This window comes from Strigops habroptila, chromosome 1 (genome assembly GCF_004027225.2).
Source record: "Strigops habroptila isolate Jane chromosome 1, bStrHab1.2.pri, whole genome shotgun sequence".
Taxonomy (NCBI): domain Eukaryota; kingdom Metazoa; phylum Chordata; class Aves; order Psittaciformes; family Psittacidae; genus Strigops; species Strigops habroptila.
The window spans coordinates 21,225,456-21,240,951 of NC_044277.2; the positions used below are offsets into that span (position 1 = coordinate 21,225,456).

The window sequence follows — 15,496 nt, forward strand, 5'->3', positions numbered from 1 at the left end:
CTGAGAAATCAAAAAGAAAAAATACCCCAATGTTAAATCAATGTCTAAGATAAGAGGAATTGCTGGAGAAAACTTACACAGAGAAAAATGTATGTGATGACAAACCCCAACATGCATCTTAGCCCATGAGGAAGTATAGTAAGAGACCCATAAACAAACCCTATAGGTAAAACACAGAAAACCTAACTGTTTTTTATATAATATCGTTTTAAGGGTAAATGAACAAAAACCCTACCCTTAAAAAATCAACTTTCTCATGTGCAGCTTAAAATAGCACCTTTCTGACAGTCAGTCAAAACACAGGTTGTTGTTTTGAGGATGGAGAAATAACCCCCCTGTTCTGGTCACTTTATCACACTCTCAAGGTCTCCAGTCACTTCATCACTGCAGAGCAGAAGGAAGACAAGGAACATGCTGGGAAGCTATCCCAGAAGTGCCTGGAAAAGACAGAGAGAGGCATGCAGGCAAGACTAGGAGGCACAAGGCAGAAGGCAGCGCATCTGCAGGAGAACCTGTTGATGCTCTTTTCTCTGGTACCATATCAGCCTGGTCCTGGCCGGTCACTTGACAAGAACACAGATACATTCATAACTTCCTCCTGCTTTCTGAGAAGCAAGCACCTCACTTTTCCTATGCTATTCCCACACACTGCCCTACCAACAGATTTTTATGACTCTGCCTACATAAATACGTGTCTGTCCTGAGCTGGTGGCTATTTCTGCATGAGTTGTTGTGAACGATCAGTAAAGTGAGTATGTGTGACCCAAGCAGGAGTCACTCAGAAAGCTGCTGCCACTTGATTTCCAATTACAGCCGCACAGCTGGGACACCGTAACTGACACTGTGAGCAGGGCCTGAGGTTTCATATGAGACCTTGCAGTGGAAAGGAACAGGGTGGAGTGCTCAGTGCGGTCTGCCATGGGCAGCAAGCTCCTGGGAGGGAATCTCCCTCTACCCAAGTAGATGCTCCTGTGCCATGGAAGAGAAAACCTCCCTACCACCACCGCTATCCTGCCTGACCCTTTTCAAAAACCGCATCAAGGTGCCTTTCTCCATCTTGTTTGTAATTCTGTGAGATAGTGCTGATCCCAGAGTGCAGGCGAAAGCACGCGAGAGGTCAGGGCACTGCATACTTGAGACAGGGATTCAAGCTGGAGCATGCTGTTCAAGAAGGGGACAAGGGAATGCAGGCTTTGAACACCTCTGGGAAACACTCTCTTCTCAAAAATAAAGCGTTTCCAACAGCAGCGATGTTTGTTACTTTAATATTCTTACTCCTGTCAGCACGTTCTCATCAAGGTTTGCGTGGTGCTGGCCGCAATGCCCGTTTGCCTTTCCAAGGGCGAGGCTTGCAAAAAGGCTGTTCCACATCTGCGTGGCGCAGCAGCGTGTCCCCCCCACCGGGCCCCGCCGCCACCGCCGGGCTCCTGCCGCGGCTCCATGTGCCCCTTCTGCGTCCGTCCTCCCCAACCCGCACCTCCTCCCCGCTCCCGGCCCAGTATGGAGCTCCGGGCAGCACCGCGGTGCCGTGCTCGGCAGGCGTGGGCCGCACACGGACCCGGGAGCACCGGAGGCCAGTCCCCTCGGGGCTCCCCCACCGACCCGGTTCCCCCCGCCGTGCCCACCGCCCGGCACAGCGGGAGCGGCGCTGGACGGGCTTTGGGCAACGGGGGTTTCACCGGGAGAACTCGGCCTCGGCGGAAGGCACAAGGACAGGACCGGTGCCTCAACGGGTGCGGTAAATGGGAGGGCGTGTGTGACACCGCACACAGCCCAGGACACACCGGGGGGTGCCGCCCCACACCCCCATCCACACGGCGCCGAGGCCCGGGACCCTCCGCCACCGCCGCTCTCCTCAGCCCCCCAGCGGCGAGTCAGAGGCGGGTGAAGGGGGCTCGGCTGCAGGGTCAGAGGCCAGTGCGGAGAGACGGGCGGGCGGGCGGCCGCCCCACCTCGCCTCGCCTCGCCTCGCCTCTGCCCCGCAGCAGCCCCGCAGCGGCTGGCCCCAGCCACCCGCCGCCGCAGCCGGGGGCAGGCAGAGAGGGAGGGAGAGAGGGAGTGGCGGAGGAGAGGCGCGCGCCCGCGGGCGGCGCCGGCGGCGCGAGGCGTGTCCCGGGTCCCGCGCGCCGCCCGCGGCGGTTGGCGGGTGCCTCCGCCCGCCCTGTGGCGCGCCGGGGGAGGCGCGGGCTCGTGCTCGCGCCCTCGCCGTTGCCATGGCCCCGGCTTGACGTCACGGGCGGTGCGCTGCCCGTGCGCTGCGGCGCGGTGATTGGCGGAGACGCCGTGTGTGGCGCTGGGAGAGAGGCTGCAGCGCAGCGAGCCGCGACACAGGCACAGTCCGCGCCGGCCGCCCGCCCCGAGACACCCGCCGCCGCGCTCCCGCCGCGCACAGGTAACGGGGCCCGCCGCGCCGCCCCGCCTCCGGCCCCGGGCCCGCGCCGGGCGGCCGCCCCGGCACCCTGCCCCCCGCCCCCGGGGAGCTGCGGGGGAGGGGGGGGAGAGCCGCCGCCGAGCGAGGTGGCCAGCGCCGAGCAGCTCCTTGCCCGCCCCCACCCGCTCCGGCCTCGGCGGCAAGGAGCGGGGCGGCGGGAGCAGCTTGTCCCGGGGGGGGCCGCTGCGGAGGGCGGTGGGGGCCGCGCAGGTGAGGCCGCGGCTGCCCCTCCCCGCTGGCGGGGGGGATGGGGGGGAAGCGCGGCCGGGGGCGGCGGGCGGGGGAGGGGGCGGCAGGTGAGGGCCCCACCCGTGCCGCGGCGGCGGGGGCGACCCTGCGCCCGTGGGCGCCTGGAGTAGGGGGGGGCGCGCCGCCTCCGGCGGGCGGGGGCGCGGGCGGCGGCGCTGGGTGTGGTCTCCCGCCGGGAGCGCTGCCCGGGCGCGGAGCAGCCGCAGCGGCCGCCCCTCGGTCGGGCTCGCTGCCTCCGCCCGCCCTGCCCCCCGCCCCCACCCATCCTGCCCGCCCCGCCCGAGCGCTCCGGCGGCAGCGGCGGCTCCCCCGGGACTGCGGGGGGCTCCTCCTCCACCGCCCCCTCTCACACACCCACCCACCCCCCCCCCCCCCCCCCGCGGCTCCCCGGGCCCGCGGGCTGCCCCTCGTCCGGCCGCTGCCGGGGCGGGGACGCGGCATCCTCGGCCGCCGCCGCCCCCGGCGCTGGGCGGAGGTGAGCGGGATTAACGCGCGCTGAAGTGGGCAGGGCTCCGGCGCCGATCCGCCATGACAAAGGCGGCCGGCGAGGCGCTCGGTGTCCCCGCGGCGGGCGGATGCGGCGGCCGCAGCGCGGGGAGGGGCGGCGGGAGTGGCGGCCCGGAGCGGCCCTCCGCGCCCCGGGGAGCCCTGAGGTGCCGTGCCCCGCTGCGCCGCCCGCTCCTCCCCCGGGCCGCTCCATTTTCTGCTGTCACCCCGCGTGTGGGGGAATCGCGGCAGCGCCCAGCCCCGCCGCGCTCGCCCTCGACGCAGAAGCGAGCGGCGGCCCGGCCGCCGGGGAGGATGCTGCTGTAGCAGCCGGCGGACTGGCGTTGGGGCTGGAGATTTAACCACGCTCGTCCTGCTCACGCCCGGTGGTAAATAACCGTAGCCAAAACCTTGCTTTAAAATGGCTCCTTAACCCCGCTGTTCGTCGTGCGGTCAAGTTTTCAACGCACATTTGCAAACGCTGCGGGACAGCCGCTGAGTTTTTGCCCCGGTGGTGGGGGTAGCAGCTACTAAAACTTTCCCTTTCAGGTGACTGGAATGTTAAACATGGGCTTAATTTATTCCGAAATGGAAGGTAGTGCTGCTATTGTTTGCGGTAACTTCATGCAGAATGACAAAAACGTTAATGGTTAAAGATTAAGCTGCTGGGTGTTGTGAATGGAACATACAGAGATCTATAAAGCATACATAACCAAAACTGGTTCTTGCTTTAATAATCTAGTCGAACTTTAAAGGATGGTGTATCCCAAAGCGTATTGCCAGGGCATCAAAATGATCGAGTCAAGATATGTAAAAGGATGGGGGGTGAGGGAGGAGTAATCTTCCCTGATGTACCAGAAAAACCATTACCTGGTACCTATGTTCAGCAGACCCTGACTTTTTTTTTTTTTAAGTGCTGATAAGATGCAGATTCTGAAGCATCTCAGCCAGGTCCTTCTACCTCAAATACTGATCAAGCAATATTTTTGAATAGTAAAATGTCCTTTTGTCTCTGAAACCATAGCCTGAAAGCATAGCCTCTCAGGTGGAGCAGGAGTACCTGGCTCAGAAGGTGTACGGTATCCCGTTTTGGGAGAGGAAGTTAATGCTTTTGAAGGGTCTGTGCTTTCAAATTCAGATATTCGGTGCATTCTGGCTTTGTAACATCCAGTGTGGGATTTGATTTGCAGATCCCTGTGCCAAGTCTTTCTGCATGTAACGGTAAGATTCTGATAAGGCAGAGAGTTGCCTGGTATTGTGTGCCCAGCCTTTATTTGGTCTTCTGTGAAAAACTTACTAGTGGGTATTTTCTTTGTCAATTTTGTTATATTGATAATTGGATACAGTTAGTGCTGCAGCTTGAATGTGGTCTTCTGAGAGAGAACTAGCACCATTTATGTACATAAGATAGGAATTATTTGCTTTCAGTTCACCTCTGGATGCTTTTGTTTTTATTTCTTAAGATAATGTACTTTTAAAAGTTAACAATTTTTCAGGAGGAAGCAGTGACTTAACTCTTCAATCCACGTATCTGTGTGTTTGAGCATCGAGTGCTTTTACACCTTGTAATGCTTTTTACACTTTGTGCTCTGGATTTCAGTTGTACCTCTTGCAGTTCCAAACTACTTAAAGAACGGTTGCTCTGCATATGAAGTTAAAACACCTTTGTTCTTGATCATTGTCTGAATAATGCCTCACTATTTTTCCTCTTTAGAAATATCAGCATGGATAAAAATGAGCTGGTGCAGAAGGCCAAGCTGGCTGAGCAGGCTGAAAGATATGATGACATGGCAAGTTGCATGAAATCTGTGACTGAGCAAGGAGCTGAGTTGTCCAACGAAGAGAGGAATCTTCTCTCTGTTGCCTATAAAAATGTTGTAGGAGCTCGTAGGTCATCTTGGAGAGTCGTCTCAAGTATTGAACAAAAGACGGAAGGCGCTGAGAAAAAACAGCAGATGGCTCGAGAATACAGAGAGAAAATTGAGACTGAGCTAAGAGACATCTGCAATGATGTGCTGGTGAGAAATAATGAAACTGTTGATCCATCTTTGCTTAGGGTTGCAGGGTAAATGGTGCTGGGCCCTCTGGGACTGTTTCTAGTCTCTCTGTAAAGCTGTGGTCTCCTGTGCTATTTCTGAAGGACAGCATTTAAAAAATGTTTAAAAAATGACTTTTCTCTCCCTCTAATGTATTGATTATTTATATACAAATCTTCATAGTTATAAATGCTAATGCATTTGGAGACATGGCAAAACACTGTGAAGTAATAGTTACGAAAAATCAACCTATTTTCTGAGACTGAACTACATACAGGTTTAGTTTGGGGTTTTCTCCTCTGTTCACCCTCAATGCAGTATTTGTATCCAAATCACTTTGATTTCTGCAACTTTAATATGCTGCTCTAATTGTAAGAGGTAGTTCTTACTCTACGGAAATTGTGCCCCTCCCTGGGTAAGATGATGTAATGTTAGTTATGACTCAGCCATGCAGAAAATTGACTGCAGGAAGAGGCAGTAGAAACGCTGTAATACCCTCTTAAACTTAAAAATTTCAACAGCAAACTAAAAGGGTGTTTGTGTTAGGCATTTTCTGTGGCTTGTAGTTCTGTTAAAATGTGCATGTACCTGGCAGACAACCCTGTATTTTCGCTAAGAGTCTGGTTTATGAAATCCGAAGCCCTTCCAAAAGCTTATTGCAGATTGCCAAGGTTTTTTTTCAACTGCATGTGCCTGTGGTGCTTCAGTGAGCACATGATTAACGGATGTCCAGGCCTGCGACCACCTGTGAGGTAGATGTTACTGTCAGCAATAGGATTGGCCACTGGACTGTGGACACTGGTGGTGGGTCATCCCATATGTGACAAGGGATCACATACCTGGAGGTGACAGAATGACATGTGGTAGGAGGGAGGTGCTAAATAGCTAAGCATGCGCTTGAAGATCTCATGTCAAATGAAAATTAAGATCAGTGAGTAACATGACTTTTGCTTACTGTGTAAGATAACTAAACGACAGGGGTGGTGATCAGTTGTAGAAGACTGGTTCTCCAAGGGTGTGTAAAAGTCAGTGTGGATAACTCCGAGTCTTGGCTTCCAGTTCGTGCTGGCTTCTCTGGTTATTGTAACACACCCAGTTTCATGTTGTTTTATCTTGTGTAAGGATAACTCTTAAACTTCCACTGTGAAAATGGAAATGTCAAACTTACACATAGGAAAGATGGATTTACTAGTTCTTGGGTTAAGTGGTGGCTCATTTATTAAAGCCAGGGAAATAGGGATCTAAATCTGGCATTCTAATTTATTGCCATTTCTTTCTTTTAATTAATGGGCAGTTGCTCAGGGGTGGATGCTTTCAGGTCAGAGTGATCTGAAATTCTTTGTAAACTATGTCTGGGTTTAAGAAATACATTTTAATTAAATCATTGGGCTTAGAAACCCCCTTTTAGAAGAACTTAGTGTTTGCAATTGAATTTTTTTTTTTTCTGCTAATGGAAACCAGATTGAAGTGAAATTTTACTGTGCATGCAAAATGCAAAAGCTAAAACAAAACCCAAGCTTTTGAGTTAGCTACAGCAGCTGAATTATTTGGGAGGGAAGGAATACGAGTGGGGAATCTTGTTAAATCTTCCAAATCTCAAAATGGACTAAAATTTCTCTTTGTGTTAATAAGAGATACATACATTACTCAAATAAATTCTTATGCTTGGCTATGTTACTACTGTTAGGAAGCTAATGTCTTACTCATCTTCAGTGTTGCCAGTCCAGTTGTTCTTAATAGATTAAGGAAAAATTACTGTCCAGAAGAAACAATGCCTTAGGCAGTGATTAGCAGTAATAAAACGACGGTTTTAGACTTGGGTTTAAAAAAAAAAAAACAAAACTTGTTTTATTGTTCAAGGGATAGGATTTAAAAATGCTTTCAAATGGCAAGCACTACCTTTGACAATGAAGAATTAGGTTTATATTTAAAAACATACTCTTGTTTTCTTTGTTGGAGTGGCCTGTTCACTTATATTCCCACTCACCTAGAAACGTGACTGACGTATTGCTTTATTTGACATCCAGTTTGCTTTAACAGAGAAAAAAGAATTGTGGTGACATATTTAGTTGTTTTCTATGAACAGGGATCTTCACAATGCTACATGCAAACGTAGAACTAGAGGGTAGTTTGGTTTTTTGTGTTTTGGGGTTTTTGGTTTTTTTTTGAAGCTCCTCTAATTTTTGTACAGCATAATCTAGACTATAACTGTTCACAGGAGTGAAAAACAAGGCTTGATTGCAGCAAAGTATGCCATTAGTAAGACCTGAAGTGTTAACAAACCTTCAAAGCTTTTGGTCAAGAGCCTTAGCAGGTACAGTGCAAAAGCAGCTCAAACTTATGTCATTTTTTAAGACTGTGAGTCTGTTTGAGCTGTTGTTGTGTCTTCAGTTGCCTGCTAGGCTCTTAAGTAATGTTTAATACTCTGGGGTGTTATGTCACAGCTGAACGTGGAAGTCACTGGTGTCCCAACTCGAGTGTTGAAGGGAGGAATCCAATGAAGAGCATGTGTTTGTGACTAGCAGAACGTAGCCAAAGCTGGCTTCTCTGCAGCTTCTCGCTCTCTTCACTCATTTCTTGGAATCAAATTACTAGTGGATTGGAAAAAATAGCTCCTAATCCAGTAGATGCAGAGTATATTAAACTGTGTGTGTGTGGGTTCTGTTCCCAGCTCTTCCACTGACTTAGAGTGAGTAAGAGCAATTAGTGCTGGACTTTTTTCTTGATTCATAACTATTAGACTCAATGATAAAAATTACAGTAGTTATATGGTCAGGTCCAACCATTTACTTTTCTCCTTTACACTGACCTTGCAGCAGGGAAAAAGCCAGCCATCCTTACCGCTTCCTCAATCTTCCTTCACTTGAGCCTGCCATGGAGCATCTCTACAGCTCTGCAAACAGCTGAATCCATCTTCTTGTTTGCTGCAGCATCAGAGTGCTGCTGTACAAAGAAGGGACACCTAAAATCTCCTGGTTCTGTCAGATATACGCTGGAGTATATTCAGGTGTAATATAACCATCTCTAATTTGGAGTCGGTCTGGTAGTGCTGATGATCTGCAGATAATTGTGGCACATTCTGCATAGTACAAGTTCCTTGCACGGCACAAATAAAGACTGAATTTCCAAATTCTTCAAGAGTAATATAGTGTGTGTGGGGAAGTACAATGCCATACTTGAGCATCTTAAATGTACTTGAGTATTATAGAAAATTTCCAGCCTCAGAAGTTTTATATTGATACAGGAAATTAAGCTTTTTGTTAAGTACTTTTCCTCATGTTAGCGAAGCGTGTGCTTCACATCCTGTTTCACTTTCTATAGTAGAAGGGAGGGTCTGCCTAAAATGCCAGTATAATGATCTTTTATTTGTTGTTTCCATAATAAATACTGTTATTAACCTAACAGGTGTGGATTTTCTTCAGAAATGCTTTTTGCAGTTAATTTGAAACAGAGCTGTAACTGAAGTGGTTCAGATTAAATGTGTAGTAAGATTAATTTTTCGGCTAATGAGAATTCTGAAGTACAGAGAAGAAAGTATGGTGAGGTCTCCAAATGGCTTAACGTCTGATCCTGCTTGCAAATTAGAAGTTCTTGGGAGATCTGAACTGTTGGTAGCTTTCAGGCAGCCTCTGTCATGAGCTAAACGTAAACCAACAATTTAAAACACAACTGGCTATCTTCACTTCAGTATGAATGTAATTCTAGACAACTACACTCTCTTCTCTAGGCTGGTACATATGGCAGTAGTCCCCTGCAGATCTGTATGTGACAGTTCCCGTGTTCTTCCCCCATCACCCCTCACCCTTCTGGGTGATGTCTCTTTCTCCCCGAAGTTCCCCATGCCCAGAGTCATATCTTAAGTAAATATCTTTGCTTACAGTGCCCAAGTGGCCAGTGCCCAAGTTTCAGTGTTTCTCTTCCATTTTGGTTGTTGTCTTAAAGGTCTAGAGAGTTTTCTGAAACACTGTCTGCCCTTCAGCTTTCTACTATACAGCACCTTTTTTCCCCACTCCCTGCCAGAAAAGCTGCAGGTTAATGGTGCTGTTCAGGACCCTCTCAATAAGATGAATTGTTTGCTTTCCTTGCCACATTACTTCTTCCTAACTTCATGCTCAGAAGCATAAAATGGTACTCCTTGTGTGCTTATACTATTTAGATTTCTTTGCACTTGTGATGGATGCCTTACTTGGAAATGGTAATTGTTGGGAGGAGAGAAGATGGAGTAAAATCACAATTAAGTGACACTTGGTTTGTGATTCTTTAATATGTATATTGTTTGGTGGGGAGTAGCAGAAGGTTTAGTGACTTGTTGTGGGGCTGCAGTTCACTGGGGGGAAGGGAGGGTAATTCCATTCAGAATGCATCTAAATGGCTTTTTAAAGAACATACCACAGAATTAATGCCTATTACCATCATACTGAAATCACTGTGGGACTATTTCCTAGTTGCCTGCAAACATTTAATAAGTTACTATGTTAACATCTATAAAACCTGTTTCTGCAGTAATTCTCAATGACAGAGTTAGGAAATTTAGTCCTCTCTCCTATGTGAAGCCGTATGCTTTTTGACATGCATATGCCTGAGGTATTTTTAAAGTCAGCTGTATGCTCACTGTGTCCTTCTGTTGGTCAGAGGAGCACAGCTAATCTGTAGAGTGGTGCTAACAAGCAGATGAGTATAGATGGCTTAGGAGCTTGAGTGACTGTACCATATAACCCTCTATGCTATGAAGATACCTGATACCAACAAAAAAGTCAATGTTCTGACTGAGAATTGCTACCTTTAGTTCTGTGACTCCTTCAGGCATGCTTAGTTTTTTATTTTTGGCTGCACTTTGTTTCTGTCTTTGAGATCCGTGTCCTTTCTTTGATGTTTCTGGAAAAGAAGGGGAGGTGTTTGTAGAAGCTTCTCTTTACAGAATGTTGATTGCAGAAGGGGGGTGGTTAATTTGTTGAAATCTAGGAGCTAGGTGACCAGAATCCTTGTTTCAAAAAACTTAGTCCTTATTATTTTAAGCTGTTCTAATTGAGTAATTTAGGTTGGAAGGGAGGTCATTTAGGTCAACTCTGCTTAGATCCAGTTAGATCGCATTGCTTAAGGCCTTGTCAGACAAATTTCGTGTATCTTCAAGGATGGAGATTCCACAACCTCTCTGGGTCACCCTGTCATAATATTTGGTCATACCTATGGCTAAAAGGGTAAAAAAAAAAAAAAATCCTTTTATGTAATCAGAACTTCTCATGTTTCAACTTGTCTGCTGCCTGTTGCCATTTCACTGTAGACCTCCAGGAAGACTCTGGCTCCATCTTCTCTAGGCAGCTGTACAGAGCAGTGAGATCTCCTGGTTTTCTCCAGGCCGAAGAAACCCACATCTCTCAGCCTTGCCTTGTACATCAGGTGCTTCAGCCTCATAATCATGCTGGTGGCCTCCACTGGACTTGCTTGAGTATATCCATGTTTATTACTCCATGGAGCCCAGACCTGGATGTAGAACTCAAGATGTCGCCTCAAGTTGCTAAAATTTGTATTAAAAGATGGTAATTGGTAATGTGCTAGTGATGCATGTGAAAATATGCAAGTACCTCAGAGAAGAAATGCTTCTCTGAACTTCTGTGTATCACAGAGCAAAATGTAGCCAGGGTTTACCAGCTTCCCAGGATGGTTATAATTTAAGCTTTTGACTAACTCTCCCAGTCTGGCTTTTTCAGTTAGGGTTTGGCTGGTGTAATTACTCTTCTATATTGAAGGTAGGAGGCTAAGGCAATTTGCATCAACCTCATCATTTCACTTTGTTAATCCTTTAATCACTTCCCTGGTTGTGGCTTCACCCCTTCAGGGTTGGTGGCTATTTTGGCTGTTGGTTTTTTTCCTCTCTTTTTCCTGCAGTGAAAGCACTGCCTGAACTAGAGCAATTTTCCTAATATTTTTTTAAACGGTCTTTTGTTTGGGTGGTTTTTGTTGGGTTTTTTTTGTTTTTTTGTTCCTTATGCAAATTTTAAGCTGTTGAAAAATTGTTGAATCTTGGAGAATTAAAACATCATTTATGGATCCTTCAAATATGAGATGACTTGGGTTGATTTTTATTTATTCTACAATGTTCATATAATTGTAACCGCATGAAGCTTCAGCTCATGTTTGAAAGGATTTTAGATTCCAGCATATATAAGAAATTCATTGGTGGTTGGGCTGCATGAGCAAAGGAGAGCCAGTACTTACTAATCTTAGCAAGAGGTTAATCTATAATGTTATGTATTTAATGCACCCACTTATCATAAAATCAGCTAAGGTGCTCTGCATAAATGCAAAAAAAAATTTAAACGTGCACGTACCTCTGATACTTAGCTCTGCACGTGTGTGTATGCACATACATACAGGTATCTATATCCTTTTGCATTTATTGGAAGTAGAAAAAATCTTTACTGTAACCAGTAGTCTGATGTATTAATTTCACTTGGCATTTAATGTTTAATAATAGGCTTTGATTTAAAGAAAAAGAAAGTACACAGTGCTTATGCTGTTCAAAAGTATCGAAGTAACAACTTGCTTTATTTGACAGCCACCTTTGGTGTTCAAGTACTTTATGCACTTACTGTGGACATGCAGTTCTAAGCAGCAAAATAAATCTGATGAGTTTAGTCACCTGTGACAGATACTCTCCTCCTTCTTCCAAGCTCTTGGAAGCAAGGACTTCATTGTGTGCACTTGTAATTTTGTGGAGCCACTAAGTGTGTTTGTTACACTGGTTGGTTACTTAGAAGGCTGAGTAGAAAGGCTGCATTGTTAAGGTACCAGCTTTTACTGTGCCCGTGAAAGCCATAAGTGGTAGAAATATGAAATTTAGGATATGAGCAGAGTTACTGCATTGTCTCTGTACATCTGTATAAACAGACGCCACTCTATTGCTGGTTTTATCTGGAAACTTCTGTCTTGTTACCATGCACTTGACAGAAATACGTGTTTCTGAAACAGGTTCTCAAATGTTTTACTTGTTCTTTGCTGTAGGCAGACACAGTGGCTCCTGGCTCCAAACCTGAAGTTGGATTCAGGCAGTAATTGACTACCATTTTGAAATAGTTTGAGAAAGCTTCTGCTATTAAAGTTGATTAAAGAGCATCGATTGTGATTATTTCTTAAACTTGTTTTTTACTGAATGTCAGCTCTTGTGTTGTTGCTTATTTTTCTTGAAATATGTCAGAAGATTGGCAGTGCCTCTTTTAATGAGAAGTAATAATAAATAATGCTGCTGCTGAGATGAACAGGGAGTTCTTAATTGTTTTAATCAAATCTAATGCAGCTCAAATGAGCAGAGAGCAGTTGTGGGTTGGTGGTGGTTTTTGTTTTTTGTTTTTTTTCTGGATGTTGCTAGCATTTGTGATTATGTGGATAACAACACATTTAACAACAGGAATCTGACCTCTAACTGATTGTATTCTAGTGCAGAATAGGCTTACATTGAGTAAGTGGCATTTTTGCTAATGAAATGCCTTTATTAATATTGTATGCCATAATGAACTCCTAATACATACACAGTCTACTTCATGAGGTTTCAGATCTGCTGGAGAGTGCAAGATATCTGCTGAAGATAAATGGTTCCTACTTCTGTTTCTTATCAAGGATTAAAAGAATTACGTCATGTTTATGGGGGTTTCTTGTAATATTTCTTCAGAGACCAAAACTGTAGAGTCTTAAGACAGCTAGAACATGCTATGCTTTGGCCACAATAGCTATCATGTACGCTTACCCATCTAGCAGAAATTCTCATCCAGCTCAGTTGGTTTCAATTTTGTATTATCTCAAGTTTCTCAGAACATATTCTGTTTCTTCACAGAATAATGATCATTGCATTTGGCACCATTCTATTTTGTTGCATGTCCCCAATATTCAAGAAATAGATTACTGAGGTGATGCAAAAAAGCCCCAGGTAAAAATTGCATAGAATGGTTTGGGTTGGAAGGGACCTTACAGATCATCTAGTTCCAATCACCAAGCATATGGCTTTGATCCTTAGTGGAGACTGTTTTGTATATTGATGTCTGTAGCAATACTTCAGCAAACACTTTAATACTAATTATTTTTCTATTAAGTGTCTTACTGGATGCTGCCCTTCGTATGAGTTCTCTCAGAGTTGGTTACTAAACTGGAGAAGTGGTTTTGCCTGTGCTTCAGAATTTGCTTCCTTTGCTGTCCATGTGTATGCTAAGTGTACTTCAGTAAAAACCTGCAGTGATTCACATGAAGGACCTCAAAAGTCTTTTGAATAATCTTTGAGAGTATATCCTGGTGCTACACATATTTGCTTCCCTTGCTATAATTGCAAAATAGAAAGCAAAGTGATAGAAAGAACAAGCTAGTTGGGAAGGGTAAATCTGCAATGAGAGGAGACACCCGTATGGCTGTAAAAGTGTGAACTGAGGTGCTGCTCCTCACTGCCTCAGTTCCCATCCTTTTCTTTTTATGTACACTGGTGGTGTGTCCATCCATCAGTGCCATACCTTCCCTCTAAGCACCCTGCAGGCATTTTAGTGCATACACCTGACTTGGCTCTATCCCCAGCATATGTGTCAGCATGAAGATGATTTTACAGGGTATCTTACTCCATGTTTTCCCTCACCTGTCCATATGTGGCTTTTGTTCTCTTTTCTAAAGAAACACTTCAGACTCTTTTAGTAGTATTTTCTTGCATAAGCTAAAGTTTCTTGCCATTCTTTCTGTTTTATAGTATTCCCTCTTCTCTAAGTCCTTTAGTTTGTTTTTTTTTCCAGTTACCCTCTTATTACTCGAGGCTCATTTCCTCCATTTTTCCCCCTTTCTAGATCTTTGCCAGATTGACTACAGCAGAACTGCTGATCAAGTGTACCTTTTTCCTGCTCTTACCAATCCTGAATGTCTCTATGCATGTAATGTCTCCCACTGTCCCAATCGAATTCCTCCCTGCCCCCTGAAGGTTCATTGTTCCAAATTCTGAATTCTTCCCCTGCTGAGGCTCATCATTCTCAGCTCATCTCTTCAGCCAGCCGCCTCACCTTTTTCAAACAACTTCTGCTGTTTGTGTGAGTGGGCAGCCAATTTAATGGGAAGAAAGAATAAGTGGTACTGAGAACAGGCAGCAGGCTTGTTTCCTCCTCCAGCAGATGATGTACCAGAGAGATCTCCAGTGCCACAGCAGCCATTAGTAGTTGAGAGATTTTCTTCTATTCCTCTTCTAGTGAGCAAATTAGTACATAGAAATCTGTAGCTAACATCAAACAAGAGGCTTTGGTTTTGGCTGGAGTAGAAGGCTGACAGTGGAACAGTCCTTTCGGTTTTCTCCCAGGAGCGTTGGAGGTCACCCGTGAGGCAGCAGTTGCAAAGCCCTTATCCCAAGCTCTGGGTAGAACTGTAATCAGAGGCAGCATAATGACTCTGTCTCAAAACAGCCTGGGTTTGGGAAGGGGTTATCTAAAAATATTCCCTCCAGCAATTCATATGGACATGTGTAAATGAAATTTCTACTGGCTGCAAATGGTTTGGTTAAACCCTTTGTAGTGTGTGTGTCAATCGGTGCAGTGCAGCTAATTGCATGTGTTGCTTCATAACCTGAGTAACTTTCCAAACTCTGGTGCTGAGGCAGAAAACACATGCATGGAAGATAACTCACTAGCTTTTTATGGGAATGGTAGGTGGCTTGAACTTGTCTAACCCAGGTGGCCTGCTTTGATAACTTTGTCTTTTAATAGAGTTCTGTAGAAGAATAGCTTAACAGAACTGTGCTACAGTTACTGTGCTGGTTGGTCAGTGGTTCCACTTGAAAACAAGGTATTATGTAGCTCTTCCCACAAAGTATATACCTGAAAACCTTGTCCGAATCAATATTTTTAATGTCTACCTAAGTACCTGGTGCTTTATATGTGTAATTCTTTTTAAATACAAAATGTGCAGCAGGGAGTCAGAAAACAAGAAGTCAACATTGTAATGGTAGTCTGGGTAGTTTTGTGTCCTGCCATAAAGAAAGGGTTGTTGCCCTAGGAGCATGGGAACACGAGAGGAGCTTGGCACTCTCTGGTTTGCAGTTGGTGACTGCAAGTTGGTATCCATCTGGAAAGCTGAATCTTAAGATACAATAGACTGTAATCTTATTGCTTGTTCTAACACAGTGCTTCAGCTAGTATCTTTTTTTTAATATCCATCACATCTTTCTTACTTTTCTTTCCCTCCTCCCCTGCTCATCTTTTTTTTTTTTGTGGAGAACAAAGTAAATAGCTACCTGGATGGTGCAAAAGTCAAGCAGGGGCTTTAGATTCCTTAAGACAGAATG

At 45.9% G+C, this 15,496-nt stretch overlaps 1 protein-coding gene across 3 annotated transcripts in view; it reads left to right on the forward strand.

The window, feature by feature from the left end:
* The first annotated feature begins 2,080 nt into the window (after positions 1-2,080).
* Positions 2,081-15,496, forward strand: part of YWHAZ (tyrosine 3-monooxygenase/tryptophan 5-monooxygenase activation protein zeta) — a 28,574-nt gene continuing 15,158 nt past the window's right edge. Inside the window, exons 1-2 of one of the 3 annotated variants that reach the window (XM_030472218.1) lie at positions 2,081-2,392; positions 4,881-5,184. In XM_030472218.1, the coding sequence (XP_030328078.1) occupies positions 4,891-5,184 (294 nt within the window). In that variant the 5' untranslated portion in view covers positions 2,081-2,392; positions 4,881-4,890. Of the gene's footprint in view, positions 2,393-2,869; positions 3,156-3,466; positions 3,556-4,880; positions 5,185-15,496 lie in introns of those variants that run through there. The other 2 variants (XM_030472384.1, XM_030472305.1) reach the window with 2 other exon arrangements.